This window comes from Narcine bancroftii, chromosome 8 (assembly GCF_036971445.1).
Source record: "Narcine bancroftii isolate sNarBan1 chromosome 8, sNarBan1.hap1, whole genome shotgun sequence".
Taxonomy (NCBI): Eukaryota; Metazoa; Chordata; class Chondrichthyes; order Torpediniformes; family Narcinidae; genus Narcine; species Narcine bancroftii.
The window spans coordinates 40,384,758-40,400,436 of record NC_091476.1 but is presented as its reverse complement, the minus strand read 5'-3'; the positions used below and the strand labels follow the sequence as shown (position 1 = coordinate 40,400,436).

Here is a 15,679-nt window from a genome sequence, read left to right as displayed (position 1 = left end):
TATTTTTCCTTCTTTCATTACCTTTTTTATAATCCCTTCCTTATACATTCTCCAACCCTTTTTTTGATCCCTTAATCATTTTACCCAACAGAATTGAACAAAATAATTGCACTATCTTCCTGCAGTATAGATAAATGTAATCGTTCCCTCTACCTCGAATGCACTGTTCCGCTGTATGTTCGATAATAATGTGTAAGGTCACTTCCTTCATGAGTTAAAGAAGCATGTATTAGTTTGGTAACTGGGTAAAATAAAAAAGAGAATGGAGTGATGAGATTGATTGGTTCAGATGGTTCCCTCTCACTTCCTCAAGCTATAATGTGATATCAGGTTGGGATGTTACAGTGGCTGGGTGTCTGATGACTGCAGTTCCTCAGGGTGTGGAATATATGACAGTGTCATCCTGTTATTCACACATACTGAAAATCAAGCTGAACAGCTCCATCCTCCAGTAATGCAGACCCTTCACTGAGCACATAGATTGATCTGAAAGTGTACACCTTTCCAATTGCAATGTAAATGATTTCAGAAACAAGAGCATTGATGCAGATGGTTACTAATGAGTATTCTACAGGCTCTTGCAAAGGCAATGTGCTATTTTAAGAGACCGACGCGTGTTTATGCTGTGGATGTAAATTCTCAAGGTTGGTGGAGTGCGGCACAGGGTGGATGTTGGAGAATGTTCACACTGGTTCACTTATCACTACATCCTTTCCTTAGCTATATTTCTACTCAGGAAAGCTAAAGGAAGCATGGGGAGAGTGTGGTGCACTGTTGGAATCAGACATACACAAGGTAAAGACTGAGCAACAGGCTTTAATCCACAAAAACCTCCATAGAGCCAGGCTGACTGTGGCTGCAGCAACTCAGTGTGAGGCGTCAGGAGGCTGGCACAGGCTTATATCCTGGAGGGTGATTGACACCCAACCGGGTAGGGCTCGATCCATTCAGGCCGACTGATTGGCAGCCAGCCAGGTGTTGTCCTGTCCCCTTACACTCCTGCAGGTACAGAGGTTGCCCCCTGCAGTAGGCTGGTGGTGTACCACCACAGAGAGATATCTAACAGGTTGTTGATCAATGGGCCAAAATCACTCCAAATATCTCAGAAGTTTTTGATCATTGACGGTGGACAGCCAACACCATTTTCCCAGTGTGAGCACCATAGAACATCTGTATAAGGTGAGGGGAGGAAAGTTGAGGGGAGACTTAAGGGATTTTTTTTTTATACAGTGAGTTGTGGGTACCTGGAAGGCAATGCCTGGAGAGGTGGTGGAGACTGGTATAATAGGGGCATTTAAAAGACTCTTAGGCAGGCACATTTAAAATAGGTGTGAGGTAGGAAAGGTTTAGTTTCTTGATTAGGTTTTATAGGTTGGTGCAACATCATGAGCCAAAGGGCCTGTACTGTGTTGAAATGTTCTGTGTTTTATTGCACATCTTTCAAGATATGACTGATCTCTTTCAAGAACAAAAATTCCCCATTCCCCTGTCCCCGGACTCCCAAACCAATGAAATCTGCTTTGTTTCAATGGGAGTATTAATTGTTTGATTCTTTATCAAGGTACGCCATGAGGCTAAAGAACTTCACCGGCTCTTTGGCGACAATAGCAGACAAGAAACTTGCAGTTTTATGGTGAGTTTCAGTACGGATTATTGATACCATGAGTAACTGCTTCTTTGTGCGATATATGTGTGATTATAAAGGGAAACATATTAATGGGCAAAGGCTTTTCCTACAAAGTGATGAGAATTCAGAAACAATCATTCAAAATCATGACTTTGTGCAAATTTGCTCCTTCGCCTTTGGCTCAATCTACCCATACTGCATTTTTCACCAATCTACCTACACTACAATCTTCACCAATTTACCTATACTGCATTCTTCACCAATCTACCTACACTACAATCTTCACCAATCTACCTACACTACAATCTTCACCAATCTATCCATACTCTGCATTCTTTACCAATCTACATACACTACAATCTTCACCAATCTACCTATACACTGCATTCTTCACCAATCTACCTATACTACAATCTTCACCAATCTATCCATACTACATTCTTCACCAATATACCCACACCACATTTTTCACCAATCTATCCCACATCTGTCCTGGACCCTCCAGTCAAGCAGTCATGAAGAAAGCTCGCTAGCAACTATAATTTGCAAGGAGTTTGAGGAGAATCAGTGTGCCACCAAAAACTGTCAAATTTCTACAGGTGTACTGTGGAGAGCATTCTGGTTGGCTGCATCTCTGTCAGGGACAGAAGTGCTAATGCTCAGGAATAGAAAAAACTCTGGAGGGTTGTTAGCTCGACCTGTGACATCATGGACACCAGTCTTCACTCCATCGAGGACATCTACAAGAGGCGGTGTCTTAAGAAAGCAGCCTCTATCCTGAAGGGCACGCACCACTCAGACCATGCCCTCTCTACTGTCCTGAAGAGGAGCACTCAGCAGCACAAGGACAGCTTCTTTCCTTCTATCATCAGATTCCTGAATGAGCCACACACTTTGACTTTTTCTTCCGCTATTTTTATTCATTTTATAAAGTGGCTCATATAAATGTTTGCAGGGTGATATTGTCACAAAACAACAAATTTTGTGATATGTTCATTACAATAAATATTGATTCTGATTCTTCACCAATGTACCCATACCATGTTCTTCACCAATCTGCCTACACCATTTTCTTCACCAATCTACTCACACCAAATTCTTCACCAATACACCCACATCACACTCTTCACCAATCTACCATATTCTTCATGAATGTATCCACACCATATTCTTCACCAATCTAATATGAAATGCATCATTTTGATCAGGAGCAATGTTTACCTAACATGGTCTTTCTCTATTCAAATCCAGTTACCGATGCTTATCGCTTCTCTACCTGAGGATGTTCAGACTTAAGAAAGAGCACGCCATGAAATATTCACGATCCTTGATGGAATATTTTAAGGTAATTTTGTTTGAGCTACTTATAGAATGTTGAAGAGTACACCACAGGAACAAGGCCCTTTGGTTTACAATGTTTGTACCAAAGATGATATCAGGTTACACGAATCCCATCTGCCTGCATCTGATCCATATCCCTCCATTCCCTGCATGTTCTCATGCTCATCTAAATGCCTCTTAAACATCACAATCATATCTGTTTCTGCCTCCTCCCTGGCAGTGTGTTTTGCCTACCTATCACTCTCCATGTAAAAATACTTGCCATGCACGTCTTCTTTAAAGATTCCCTGTCTCACCTTAAAGCTCTCCCCTCTGGTATGTGACCTTTTCACCCTGACAGAAGAGACTTGACTGTCTACCATATCTGTGCCTCTCACAATTTTATGATTCTCTCTGGCCTCCCCTCAACCTTCGACACTACATCATTAGAAATCCCAGGCTATCATACTTCTCCTGATAGATCCATTCCAAGGCGCATCCTGATTAATCATTTCTAAGGCCTTCCCAAATCAATAACCAGACCTTCAAATTTATTAATTATCCGACTTTACAAGTACAATCTGATGAAACAGCATTTTCCAATCCTCTGTGCAATACTCTGCAAATGCACATATAGACATAACACACATACAAATGACATGTATGTACTTACTTACAAATATTAAAATAAATAAATATTATTGTTAAGTAAATGGTTGAGTCAGTGAGCCCAAATGTGGGTGAAACTAAGTTTTATATAGCTACAAATCATTTCCTAAATGTTATGCTCAATGCTCCCAATAAACGAAGCAAGCATGCTGAACACTTTTATATCCATCCTCTCTAAACGTGTTGCCATTTTCAGGAAGATTATGCATTTAAAATCCAAGATTCCTCTGCACATTATGGCTCAAAGGGTCCTGCCATTTACTGTATATTTTCCCTTTCCCTTTGATCTGCCAGAGTGCATCATCTCCGTCTTGTCTGGATTAAATTCTATGTTCCATTTCTCTGCCCACATCTCCACCGACTGTCCTGTGGTAAATTTTAAGAATCTTCTTCACTGTTGACAACTCCACTGAGTTTTATGTCATCTGAAAACTTACTAGTTTGCAAATAAAGCAGATCTTCAGAATTGATTCATGTGGCATGGTCAGCATAGCGGTTAGCCCAATGCTATTACAGCACCAACGATCTGGATTCAAAACTGGTGCGGTCTGGAAGGAGTTGGTACATTCTCCCCGTGCGTTTGGGTTTTCACCAGGTACTCTAGTTTCTACCCAAATTCAAAAATGTACAGGGTTAGTAGGTTAATTGGGTCTAATTGGCCTGCAGGGGTTTCATGAGTCGAAAAAGTTTCCTATCGTGTTGTATTGTTAAAATTCAATTAAATTTAAAATCCCCTCCATTAGCTTCCTGACCACTGATATAAAGCACAATTAATTATAATGTTCTGGATTATCTCTGTACTGAAAATAACCATACCAGCAGTGCGAGTATAAGACAGCTTTAATAAACTAATATCAGCACTGCTGGTGTGGTTCTTGTCAGTACAATTTAATAAACTAATATGTACACTAAGAGGTCTTGTCTCTCTGCAAGACGAACCTGGAAGGCTAGACTGTAGCTCTGGACTGCCTTATATACAAGGTCACTGGGATGACCCATGGTGACTTAATGGTGTAATTACATATCACCACAATCTCCATTGTTCTTCTTCAGCAAGGGAACAGCTTTGGATACTCTATAGTGCTCTAGTACCTCATCTGTGGCTGGAGAGGTGACAAAAATCTCAACAATGTCCTCTATTTCCTTTTTCAATAAACTAGGATTGACACCATCAGGCCTTGAAAACTTACCCATTTTTATATTCTTCTATAAACCAAGCTCCTCCACCTTATTGATGTTAAACAGGTCCTAGTATATTCACATACCCCAGGGTGATCTCAAAGTAGAGGTATTCCTTAACTTACGTTTGTGATCCATTCTGGCTGACCGGTCGTATCTCGGAATGGACGTATGTCGGAATTGCACTGTATCCCTGTGAGAGTTTGTCAAATACAGCATGGCAGCAACCAAGGCCAGCTTGGCCACCACTGCCAAATTCTCGCAAGATGTGTTATTTACCATAGATAGGCCTGAGATTTTTAAAAAATGCTATTTTTTTATATATATTTTTTATTTTATTTAAAATTTTAGATCGTAAAGCCACATTAACTTTTATACCAATATTTGTTATTAAGAATCAACCACTTAGAATGTTACTTAAAGACTTTTCATCGAACAATAACAAAGGTGGTTGCAAGTTTTGTTGTTATAAATGAAGGATTTAAAAGCAAAAAAAACATTTGGTCATTTGTCCGCTTGGCCTTAAGTCGGGAAAACTTGTTCTCCACCTCCTGCTCCTTGGTGAATATTAATAGAAAGTACTCATTTAGTGCATTGTCCACTTCCTTTGGCTCCAGGCATAAATTCCCTCCTTTGTCTTCCCTGTGGGATGGGGGTGGGGGGGAAGACCTCAACATATATTCGTCATCATCTTCAATCACACTCCCCCTTCCTCAGATCTGATTGCAGGCAAAGGCTCCCTTCTCTCAGAGGCAACTCCTGGATGGATCCTGAAATAAATTAGCTGGACATACTGTGAAGGAGTGAATTGAAAAAAAATAGCTTGAATTTATATTAAACCTTTTGGTCTTCTTTCAGACCATCTAAAAATAATCCACCATCCAACCAAGACCTGCTTGAAATTTGTGATGGTCAGGTTAGTTAATGTAGGCAGTTTGGAAACCAATTCAATTTAATTTAAACATACGGCACGGTAACAGCCATTTCAACCCACAAGTTTGTGCCGCCCAATTTATACCCAATTAATCTACACCCCCAGTACATTGCAAATGATGGGAGGAAACTGGAGACCCCAGAGAAAACCCACGCAGACAGCAGGAGCATGTTCAAACTACAGACAGCACGGCATTCAAACCCCGGTCCCGATCACTGCCACTGTAAAGGCATTGCGCTAACCATGATACACCAACCATGCTTCACTATTTGTACAAACATAGTGATCATCGCCAGAGGGCTAACACACCTGCTCTTCCACAGAATGGTGCTGTGGGTCATTTTACAAAAGTGAACAGTCACAATGAACTGATGATCCCTCAGTCATCCAGTGGGTTGTCAGCGTTGAGTTACATGCCCGAGTCCTTAAGTCAGGACTTGAACCTGGCACCTTCTGTTTCTGAATGTTACCCTCCTGCACTGTAACTGGCAGGGGTTTTAACAAAGGGATACTGATGCACCATCAATTACCACAAAAGACTGAGGTTGTGAAACTGAGAGGCTTTTATTGACTATAGACTGGAGCAACAACCAACCTCATTGACTGATCATGGCAGGAAAATTGAGGAGCATGCAAGGGATAATGGGTAGGATCGGTCTCAGGAGGCGTGTCCAGCTGGCAGTAGCTAATCACAGTAGAAAACTGGTTTACCATATTCACCCCTGAGTCCTACAGGGTGAGAGAGAAAAAAGAAAATGAAGGAAATATATACACATATATATATTTTACAGGTCAAGTCTGTCAGGGGGGTCTCCTCTGCCACAATGAATGAAGTCGTAAAAGTTGGGGTGCCACCATGGTGCCCTGGGCAACATGTATAGTTGGTCTATCCTCACAGTTAACCAGGGGAAAGGGACAGGTGAAGGGATGCTGGTACATCATGGGTGACAACAGTTGCCAGGGGTGGAGTGTGGTTAGCAGCAGGTTCAGGGACCCTCCAAGAGGGGGGGTGGGGAAGTTTCTTTTGGAGGTTGATCATGGTTGGAGGGGCACCTGCTGTTGCCAAATCCCAGATGAAGACTGTGTCCTCACGGTCAGTGGGGAAGGCAACATAGTACACGTAGGTGTACTGGGGATTTGCATGGAGGAGGTGAACCCTCTAAACCAGTGGGTCAATTTTAAATGGCCTGGTAGGTTTCCAAACCAGGACCAGTCCTGGGGAGGTCAGCCAGGCAAGCAGCATAGTACCTGACATAGACTTCCTAGGGAAAGTAAAAATACATATTGTTAATGACTGTACATAAGAGAAACTCTACGGAGTGGAGTGCGTCTGGGGGGATCTCTTGCCAGTAGGAGAAGAGGAGGCTCTGTGACCTCAGGGCCAGGAGGATGGTTTTTGACCATGGCATTCTCCCTTCCCACCTGCCCATTCCCTCTGGGATTGTAGCTGGTGGTCCTCCTCGTGGCGATGCCCCTGGTCGGCTGGTCTGAAATGAGATTCCTCAATCACAGTGGATGAAGCAGGAGTACCCAAAGAGCGTGAAGATATTGCGGGGAGCAGTGGTCATGTCTGGGCAGGGGATGGCAAAAGAGAAGTGGGAATATTCATTGACAAGCAGGAATATTCATTGACAACAGTGAGGGAGTATATGTTCTGATTCAAAGAAGGGAGAGACCCCTTGAAGTTGATGCTCAGATGCTCGAAGGGGTGAGTAGATTTGATCAGGTGCACCTTGTCCAGACGGTAGAAGTGCAGTTTGCACTCGGCACAGACCTGGCAGCTTTTGGTCATTGATTTGCCTTCCTCAATGGAGTGTGGTAGGTTCCATGCTTTATTGAAATGGAAGTACCTAGTTACTCCAGGGTGGCAGAGGTTGTTGTGGAGGGTCTACAATTTGTCCATTTGGACAATGGCACAAGTCCCGCAGGATAGGATATCTGAGGCCTCGTTAAGTTTGCCAGGCCAATATAGGATATTGTAATTATAAGTTGACAGTTTGATTCTCTACCTGAGGATTTTATCATTCTTGATTTTGCCCCTCTGCTTATTATTGAACATGAAGGTAACCACTACTGGTCCTTGAGAAAGGTGAAGTGTTTGCCAGCGAGGTAGTGCCTCCAGTGTCATACTGCCTCTACAATGGACTGGGCCTCCTTTTTGACTGAGGAGTTGTGGATTTCTGGGCCTTGGAGGGTGTGTGAGAAGGTGATGGGTCTGCACACTTGGTTGAGTGTGGCAGCCAGGGTGAAGTCAGATGCATCGCTCTCCACCTGGAAAGGCATGGACTCATCTATTGCATGCATCACCACATTGGCTATGTCCTCCTTGAAGTGGCCGAAGGCTGCGTGGGCCTCTGCCAACAGGGGAAAAGAATGGCTTTTACTAATGGGCGAGCCTTGTCCGCAAAGTTGGAGACCCACTGAACGTAGTATGAGAAGAAACCCAGGCACCTCTTTAGGGCCTTGAGGTTGTGGGGGAGAGGCAGCTCCAGTAGAGGGTGCATACAGTCGGGGTTGGGGCCAATGATGCCATTTTCAACCATGCAGCCACACATCTTTCCTGTTATAAGTATATAAGTTATTAGTAAGATTCAGGAGCTTCACGGCCCAGAGGAATTTTCGAAGGTTGGAATCATGGTCCTGTAGGTCATGGCCGCAGATGGTCACATTGTCAAGATATGGAAAAGTGACCTACAGTTTATAGTGGTCCATCACCCGCTGGAAAACAGAGACCCCATTGGTGACATGAAGGGGACCTGGAGGAAGTAGTAGAGATGGCCATCCACCTCAATGCAATATACTGGCTGTCCTCCAGGCAGATCAGGAGCTGGTGGTAGGCCAACTTGAGGTTGATCATGAAGAATATCCAATATTGTGGAATCTAATTAACCATATTGGATAAGTGGGGGAAGGGGTAATCATTGAGCTGCATGTACCTGTGGATGGTCTGGCTGTAGTCTATGACCATCCTGTTCTTCACCTCGTTCTTTACTACAACCACCTGAGCCCACCAGGGACCTTTGCTAAAGGGTCAGAAGTGCGGCATGACGAGGAGCCTGGTGTTTGTAAACTGTGCCTCCAATGGTCAAGGTCACAGTACAGGACCTGTGGACGTCTGCTGTATGGGATTTGGACACGAGTGATAAATTATGGCTGACTGGCCATAAATTATGGCTGACTGGAATAGGCGTTTAGCAATATCTGGATGAATAATGTTTTCCATACTCCTGCTATCAAATAAGCAGTTCATTTCATGCCCGTTTACCTGAACGTCCATTGTGGACCTGGCGTGTTCATGTGGTCTCTAGTTGTTCAGGGTGATTGAGGCCAGATTTGACTCAATGTCTGAGTCCGATGAGAGCCCAAGTTCCCAATACGACTGCCTTTGCTTCTCCCCTGCAGTGCTGCAATCACAATAAGATGGCAGTGGCCATGCAGTCTAAAATGGCTGCCCACATGATTCGCCCATGGCGTTGCTGGTCTGCAGAGGGGATGGTGCTGATCACACTGCTTGGGGTGGCAGCTATCCGCATGTAGCACTGCTAGGTTTCACGGGCAGTTTAGACTAGCAGACCTTTGTGTAATTTCCTCTTTTCCTGCTTCTAGAGCATAACCCTCCTTGGCAGGGCAGCGTTTCCTCGGATGGTCGCTCTGCCTGCAGAAGTAGCACCTGGGGTGATCACCCACCATGGTGGCTGAGGCCAGGTCGCTAGAGGATTGTGATGATGCCTATGACCATTCGCTCATGGCGCGAGACAGTTCCCTGTCCCAAGATAGCGGTGCCCATGGCAGCAAAGAGGCAGCTTAGTAATTGTCCGAACATTGGATGGCCAACTCCAGCGTCTCTGTTAATTCATTCACCCCTTGCAGGTTGAGGACCATCTGCTCCAGGAGTCGCTGTCTTTAGTATTCGAACCAGATGCCAGCCACATAGGCGCCCCGGATGAGGCCTTCTGCATTCTGGGCAGCTGTCACACTCCCTGCAGAGTTCCCAGAGGGCCTGTAGGTACTCAGCACTCGACTCACCAGGTCACTGTTTCCAGGTGGCCAAAAGATGCCGTGCATAGACCTCACTCACCCTTCTGCGGTACTGGATTTTCAGTGTACCAATTGCCTCCGCTTATGATTTGACGCCATTGATCAATGGGAAGACCAAAGGTCTGACTCATGAAAAGAGGAGTTTCAGTCTGTCCTCGTCCGTGTTAACATCATTCGCGTTCGCTGTTAGGAAGTCCTCAAAGCAACATGTTCGAGGCATCAGATGATCGACAATCTATGTTGAGTCTCTCGGGTTTCAAATATTGCTCAATTTTCTTGAAAAATTATAATCATTAAAATTGATGCAACATCAATTAGCACAAAAGATTGAGGTTGTGAAACTCATAGGCTTTTATTGACAATAGACTGGAGCAACAACCAACGTCATCAATTGATCATGGCAGGATGACTGGGGAGCATGCAAAGGGGTAATGAGTCTCAGGAGTAGCCAATCACAGTGGTTTATCACAGATACGAGATCAGGAAACACATTTTAAACAGCGAGTAGGGTAGATGGCTCCCCCATAATTTAATAGATACCCTGGTAAAGTTGGGGATTGATGGATTGAGATTATTGTTGGATAAATTTACCATGACATTTAAAATGAAGGCTGGAACATGGGATCATAAGGGCTTCTGCAGGGGCTCGGATGCTGAAGGCTTCCTGATTGTGTCGGTGGTTTGGATTTTAAACTTGGGTTGCTGATGGATCCGACAGGGGTCTGCAGCTGCAGAGGGATACTGGAGGTGAATCCATGGACTTTCATTGACTCTGAGGGACACTCTTTTGGTTCTCTTTTTCTCTCACTGGAAGGGGCACCAGGCCACTCTCATGGGAAATCTTAGTCTGCCTTACGTCGGGCAAAAGGAAATATTGTGTAATACACGTGTATTACATTTTTGGTATTATTGCATGACAATAAAGGTATCTGGGAGTCTTGGATCAATCATGATGGAAATGAAGTAGTCAACAAGCTAGAAAGACTGAATGTTCTCCTTCTCCAGTTCCCATGTTCCGACTGGGAGAAAGCAGCTCAGTGATAATGTCTCCACCTCTGAAGGAATATGCTCAGCCCATTTTCAATGGAGTGGAGAACATTAGAGGTGTTTGGTTGCAAGTTTTGTTTAAAATAAGATACATTGATAGATCAAAAGTGATAAGCCACTTCCTTTGGTGACACAGAATCATCAATTTTAAAATGATCACCAGGAGACAGAGGAAAGCACTAAAAGAAGCCTGTTTACACACAGACTTGTTGAAGCGTGCAATGTTTTGCCACAGGGAATAGTTGAGACAGATACAGCTACATCTTTTAAGCGAAAAATGGATGTGTATTTAAAACAAAATCCACAATTCAGTGCAGAAAATATGGGATAGTGGCATTCATCTTGAAATGTCAAGTAGTGCATGGGCATAAACTAAAGCTCATCCCAAACCTCTTGTGGTACAAATCTTTTAAGTTACACTGTCCTGTTAAAGCATCACCTCTCCCTATTGCCTGTGCTACTTCCTCTCCTCCTCTTCCTCCCTTCTCCCCACCCATTTATTCAGACGTCTCCCTGTTTTTTTTCTTAAACCTTACGAAGGGGCCAGGCCCAAAATGTTGGTTAACCTTCACTTCTTGTGGATGCTGCATGACTGCTGAGTTTCTACAGCACATTTATATACCATAGTTGACTCCAGCTTGACGGGTCATCAGGCCTTTCAGAAATCCCTCAAACATTCATCCATCTCAATCTCTGAGGTCTCATTCCTAGTCCCCTCCATTTAAAAATCAATCTGCTGGAGGAACTCAGTGGAGCAGGCAGAATCAGTTGGAGATAAAGAATGGTCGACGTAATCAGGTCGGAGCCCTTCATCCTGCTACCCTGCTTTTGAAGACATTTTCTTGCTCTCTTCAACATCCCCTCTCCCTCTGTGGTTTCAACTGCTCTTCAGATCTCCATCTCATTCTTACCAATCATCATTGTTAAAGTCATCTATCCTTCCTGAGGATGAAGGGCTCCGTCCCACAATGTTGAAAGTTCTTTCCCTCCCACAGATGCTAATCGATTCGCTGAGTTGCCCTGCAGATTGCTTTTGCTCAGCATCTGTAGCTTCTTGTATCTCCTCCTACTCACCGCCATTGCTGGATATACAATTTTTGCACTTCAGGTGCATGAGCCTTAACGTCTGGAACTGTTTCCAAAATTTCACTCCTTCACTCATTTCTATCATTCCTAAATCTATTTTTTTGAAAAAATCTTCCATCACCATCCTTGTTGTCTCAATGTCAGATTTTGTCCGATTATGCTCCTACCAAGCATATTTGATTACGTGTTTATTCTTGAAAAGTTCTTTTCTCGAGAAACCTCTCTGTTTCCTATCATTCCTTGATGGCTGCAGAAAATTCTACTCCCCATTAACATTTACTGCTTTGGGTTCATTGTTAAAGCACGACAGCAGAAATGGTTGTGAACAAGAACGTCTAGGCAGATGCTGGCAACCTGGAGTTAAGTGCCATGCACAAATGTGCTGGGAAAACTCAGCAGGTCAAGAAGCATCCATGTGAAGGGCCTGGGTCCTTCGTCAGATATTAAAAAAAAGACTTGCTGAATAAAGATGTGGGGGAATGGAGAGATGAGGGAGAAGGAATTAGAACCATTCAGCCCATCTAGTCTGTGCCAAAACATCATTCCTCTAGTCCACACATGTCAAACTCTGGCCCATGTGCCAATTTTGGCCCGCGATATAATTATATTTGGCCCACAAGATCATTTCAAAAATGTATTAGAGGTGGCCCGCCCTGCAGCGAGAGCCGATGCTGTTTTTTGGTAATGTCACGCCCACTATCCTCCCCCTTCATTGCACATCCTTCCCCATTGTAACACGAGAAATTGTAACACGAGAAGTCTGTCGATGTCATCAGCCGGCAAGGCTCCACGCACAACCAGTCACTTCTCCCACCTGTCGAGCGGTGCGGCGGATGGGCGAGCACCTGTGATTTCCTGTCGGCGCAACGGACATGGCAGGCTGCGCACGGCCCCTGGGCAGCGCGAGCCCCGCGTGACTGGCACTGGATGGCCCTTCCACAGCGCAAGCGCACTTCTCCCAGTCGCCACGGCCTTCAGCGCTTGCACCCGCGCGGACCCCAGGGACGGCTGGTTCGGCCCTGCACGTGAAGAGAGAGATGGTGGCTGTCCGCAAAGGCTGATCGGCAGCGCGCTGGGCCTGAGTGGGTGGGTAAGCAGGGGTGAGCAGAGGGTGTAGGTGAGGAGTAATGGGCAGGGGAAATTATGGTGGTGCGAGGGGCAGTTAGAGAGAGGGATGAGTAGAAGGAGGGGTGGATAGGGAAGAGGTAAAAGGGGAGGGGCAGGGCGAGTAGGGGAGGGGTGATTAGAGGGTGAGAGAAGGGTAGAGGGAGGAACAGGTTGAGGGGAGAAGCAGTAGAAGAGCATGTATAGGATGGGGTGGGTAGAGGCAGAGCGAGTGGAGAGAGGGGTGAGTAGAGGTTGGGTAAAGGACTGGTCAGGTAGAAGGATGGTGGGTCGAGGCCTAGAGCTTGAGGAGTGAGCAGGAAATGCTGAGTCCTGATACAGGCCAAAATGGACACAGCCTGTGAATGCTGACTACATCTCCACAGGGACCAAATATGTTTCCCTCAGGTCAAGCAAAGGGTGAACTTGAGCTACCTACTCCTGACCTGTAACATTATCCTCCTAAAGTTATATCCTAAAGTTTAACATTACATATGTTGAAAGAAGAGAAAACATGCAGATGTTGTTGAAAAATTTCAATAAATATTTAGTTCGGCCCTCGACTTAGTCCAAGTTTTAATTTTGGCCCTCCGTAAATTTGAGTTTGACACCCCTGCTCTAGTCCAATTGAGCTGCATCCATTCCATAACCCTCCAGACCTCTCCCATCCCTGTATCTATCCAATTTATTCTGCAAACTTAAGAGTGAGCCTCCATTCACCACATCAAATGGCAGCTCATTCCAAACTCCCCCCACTCTCTGAGTGAAAAAGTTCACCTTCATGTTCCCCCTAAACCTTTCCCCTTTCACCCTAAAGTCATGTCCTCTCGCATTTATCTCTCCCAATCTAAGTGGAAAGAGCCAACTTGCATTTTACTCTGTCTATTCATTTCATAATTTTGTAAGCCTCTATTAAATCTCCCTTCATTTTTCTACACTCTTAGGAATAAAGTCCCATCCTGCTTAATCTTCCCTGTTACTCATCTCCTGAAGACCCGGCAACATCATATTAAATCTTTTCTGCACTCTTTCGATCTTACTGATATCCTTCCTATAGTTTGGCAACCAGAATGCTCCAAATTTGGCCTCAACAATGTCTTATACAGCCTCACCATAACATCCCAACTACTGTACTCAATACTTTGATTTATGAAGCCCCAGATGCCAAAAGCTTTCTTTACAACCGTGTCTATCTGTAACGCAACTCTCAGGGAATTATATATCTGTATTTCCAGATCCATTTGTTCCTCCACACTCCTTAGTGCCCTACCATTTACTGTGTATGTCCTACCTTGATTTGTCCTTCCAAAATGCAACACCACACACCTGTCTGCATTAAATTCCATCTGGCATTTTCTGGCCCATTTTTCCAGTTGGTCCAGATCCCTCTGCAAGCTTTAAAAGCCTTCTTCGCTGACCACAACACCCCCATACCTTAGTGTCATCAGCACACCTGCTAATCCAATTTTTCACATTATTATCCAGATCATTGATATAGACAACAGACAAAAAAGGTCCCAGCACCAAACACTAAGGCGCACTCTCTGTCTTCTCCCATTCAGCCAATTTTGAATGCATTTTACGACCACTCCATGGATACCTAGTGTCTGAACCTTCTGAACTAACCTCCCACATAGGGTTAATGTTCTCAGTGATTCTGTTTTTGTCATTGACAAACTCAATCTGATGCAGTTTTCCTATACGCAGTTGCTCCTTTTGACTGTTTAATCATGTCTGCATAGTTACGTTTGGTGCAAATCACAGAATGAGTATTTAAAAATGGTAGGGTTTGTCGTGGTCCATAATTGTGATCCAAACAGAATGTTTCCTTTTGGATTAGCTCTGCAGCTATCCAGCCCACCCATTCTCAATGGAGCCATGCCCCCCCACACCCTACTGGGGGCTACAGTACATTTAAGGAGGGGGCACAGACTAAAATCATAAAATATTTTTAATGTAGTCAAGAGAAGTATGGAAGAAACCAACTAAACATGACTGATTCACAGGGAGGGGGGGGGGGATGGCTTTAAACATTGAGGAGAGTCCTAAGGGACTCACCAAAAAAGGTTGAGAATGGCTGATCAGCTAGTTGAGTGGTGTCACAGCAACAATCTTTCAATCAATATTAGCAAAACCAAGGAGATGATTGTGAACTTCAGAAGGAAATCAGGAGAACATGAACCATTGAGGGGTCAGCAGTGAAGAGGGCAAAAACTTCAAATTCCTGGGTGTCAACATCTCTGTGGTTCTGACCGGGAGTCTCCATGTTGATGCATTCATGAAGAAGGCTCACCAATGGCTGCAGTTTGTAAGGTGCTTGAGAAGATTCAGTATGTTACCAAAGACTCTCGAAAACTCATACAGGTGTACCATGGCGAGCCTTCAGGGTAATTGTATCATTGTCTGGTGTAGAAGTGCCAACACTCAGGACAAGAGAAAACTCCGGAGGGTTGTTAACTCGGCCTCTGACATCACAGGCACCAGTGGTCACGCCATCGAGGACATCTACCAGAGGTGGTGTTTTAAGAAAGCAACCCCACCACCTAGGCCATGCCCTCTTCCCTCTGCTACCTTCAGGAAAATGTACAAGCATGAAGATGAGCACCCAGTAGCACAAAGACAGCTTCTTCCCCTTTGCCATCAGATTCCTGAATGAACAATCAACCATAGACATT

The 15,679-nt window shown here is 44.5% G+C and overlaps 1 protein-coding gene across 11 annotated transcripts in view; it reads left to right on the top strand.

Moving 5' to 3' along the window:
• The window catches only part of aff2 (AF4/FMR2 family, member 2), a 587,176-nt gene that overhangs the window by 548,274 nt on the left and 23,223 nt on the right, over window positions 1-15,679 (top strand). For all 11 annotated transcript variants that reach the window (XR_011343066.1, XR_011343064.1, XR_011343065.1 and 8 more), the window contains 2 exons: window positions 1,562-1,633; window positions 2,879-2,972. Coding sequence is in view for 8 of the 11 variants with exons in the window: in XM_069893495.1 (XP_069749596.1) it covers window positions 1,562-1,633; window positions 2,879-2,972 (166 nt within the window). In the remaining 3 variants the exon portion in view is untranslated. The remainder of the gene's footprint in view (window positions 1-1,561; window positions 1,634-2,878; window positions 2,973-15,679) is intronic.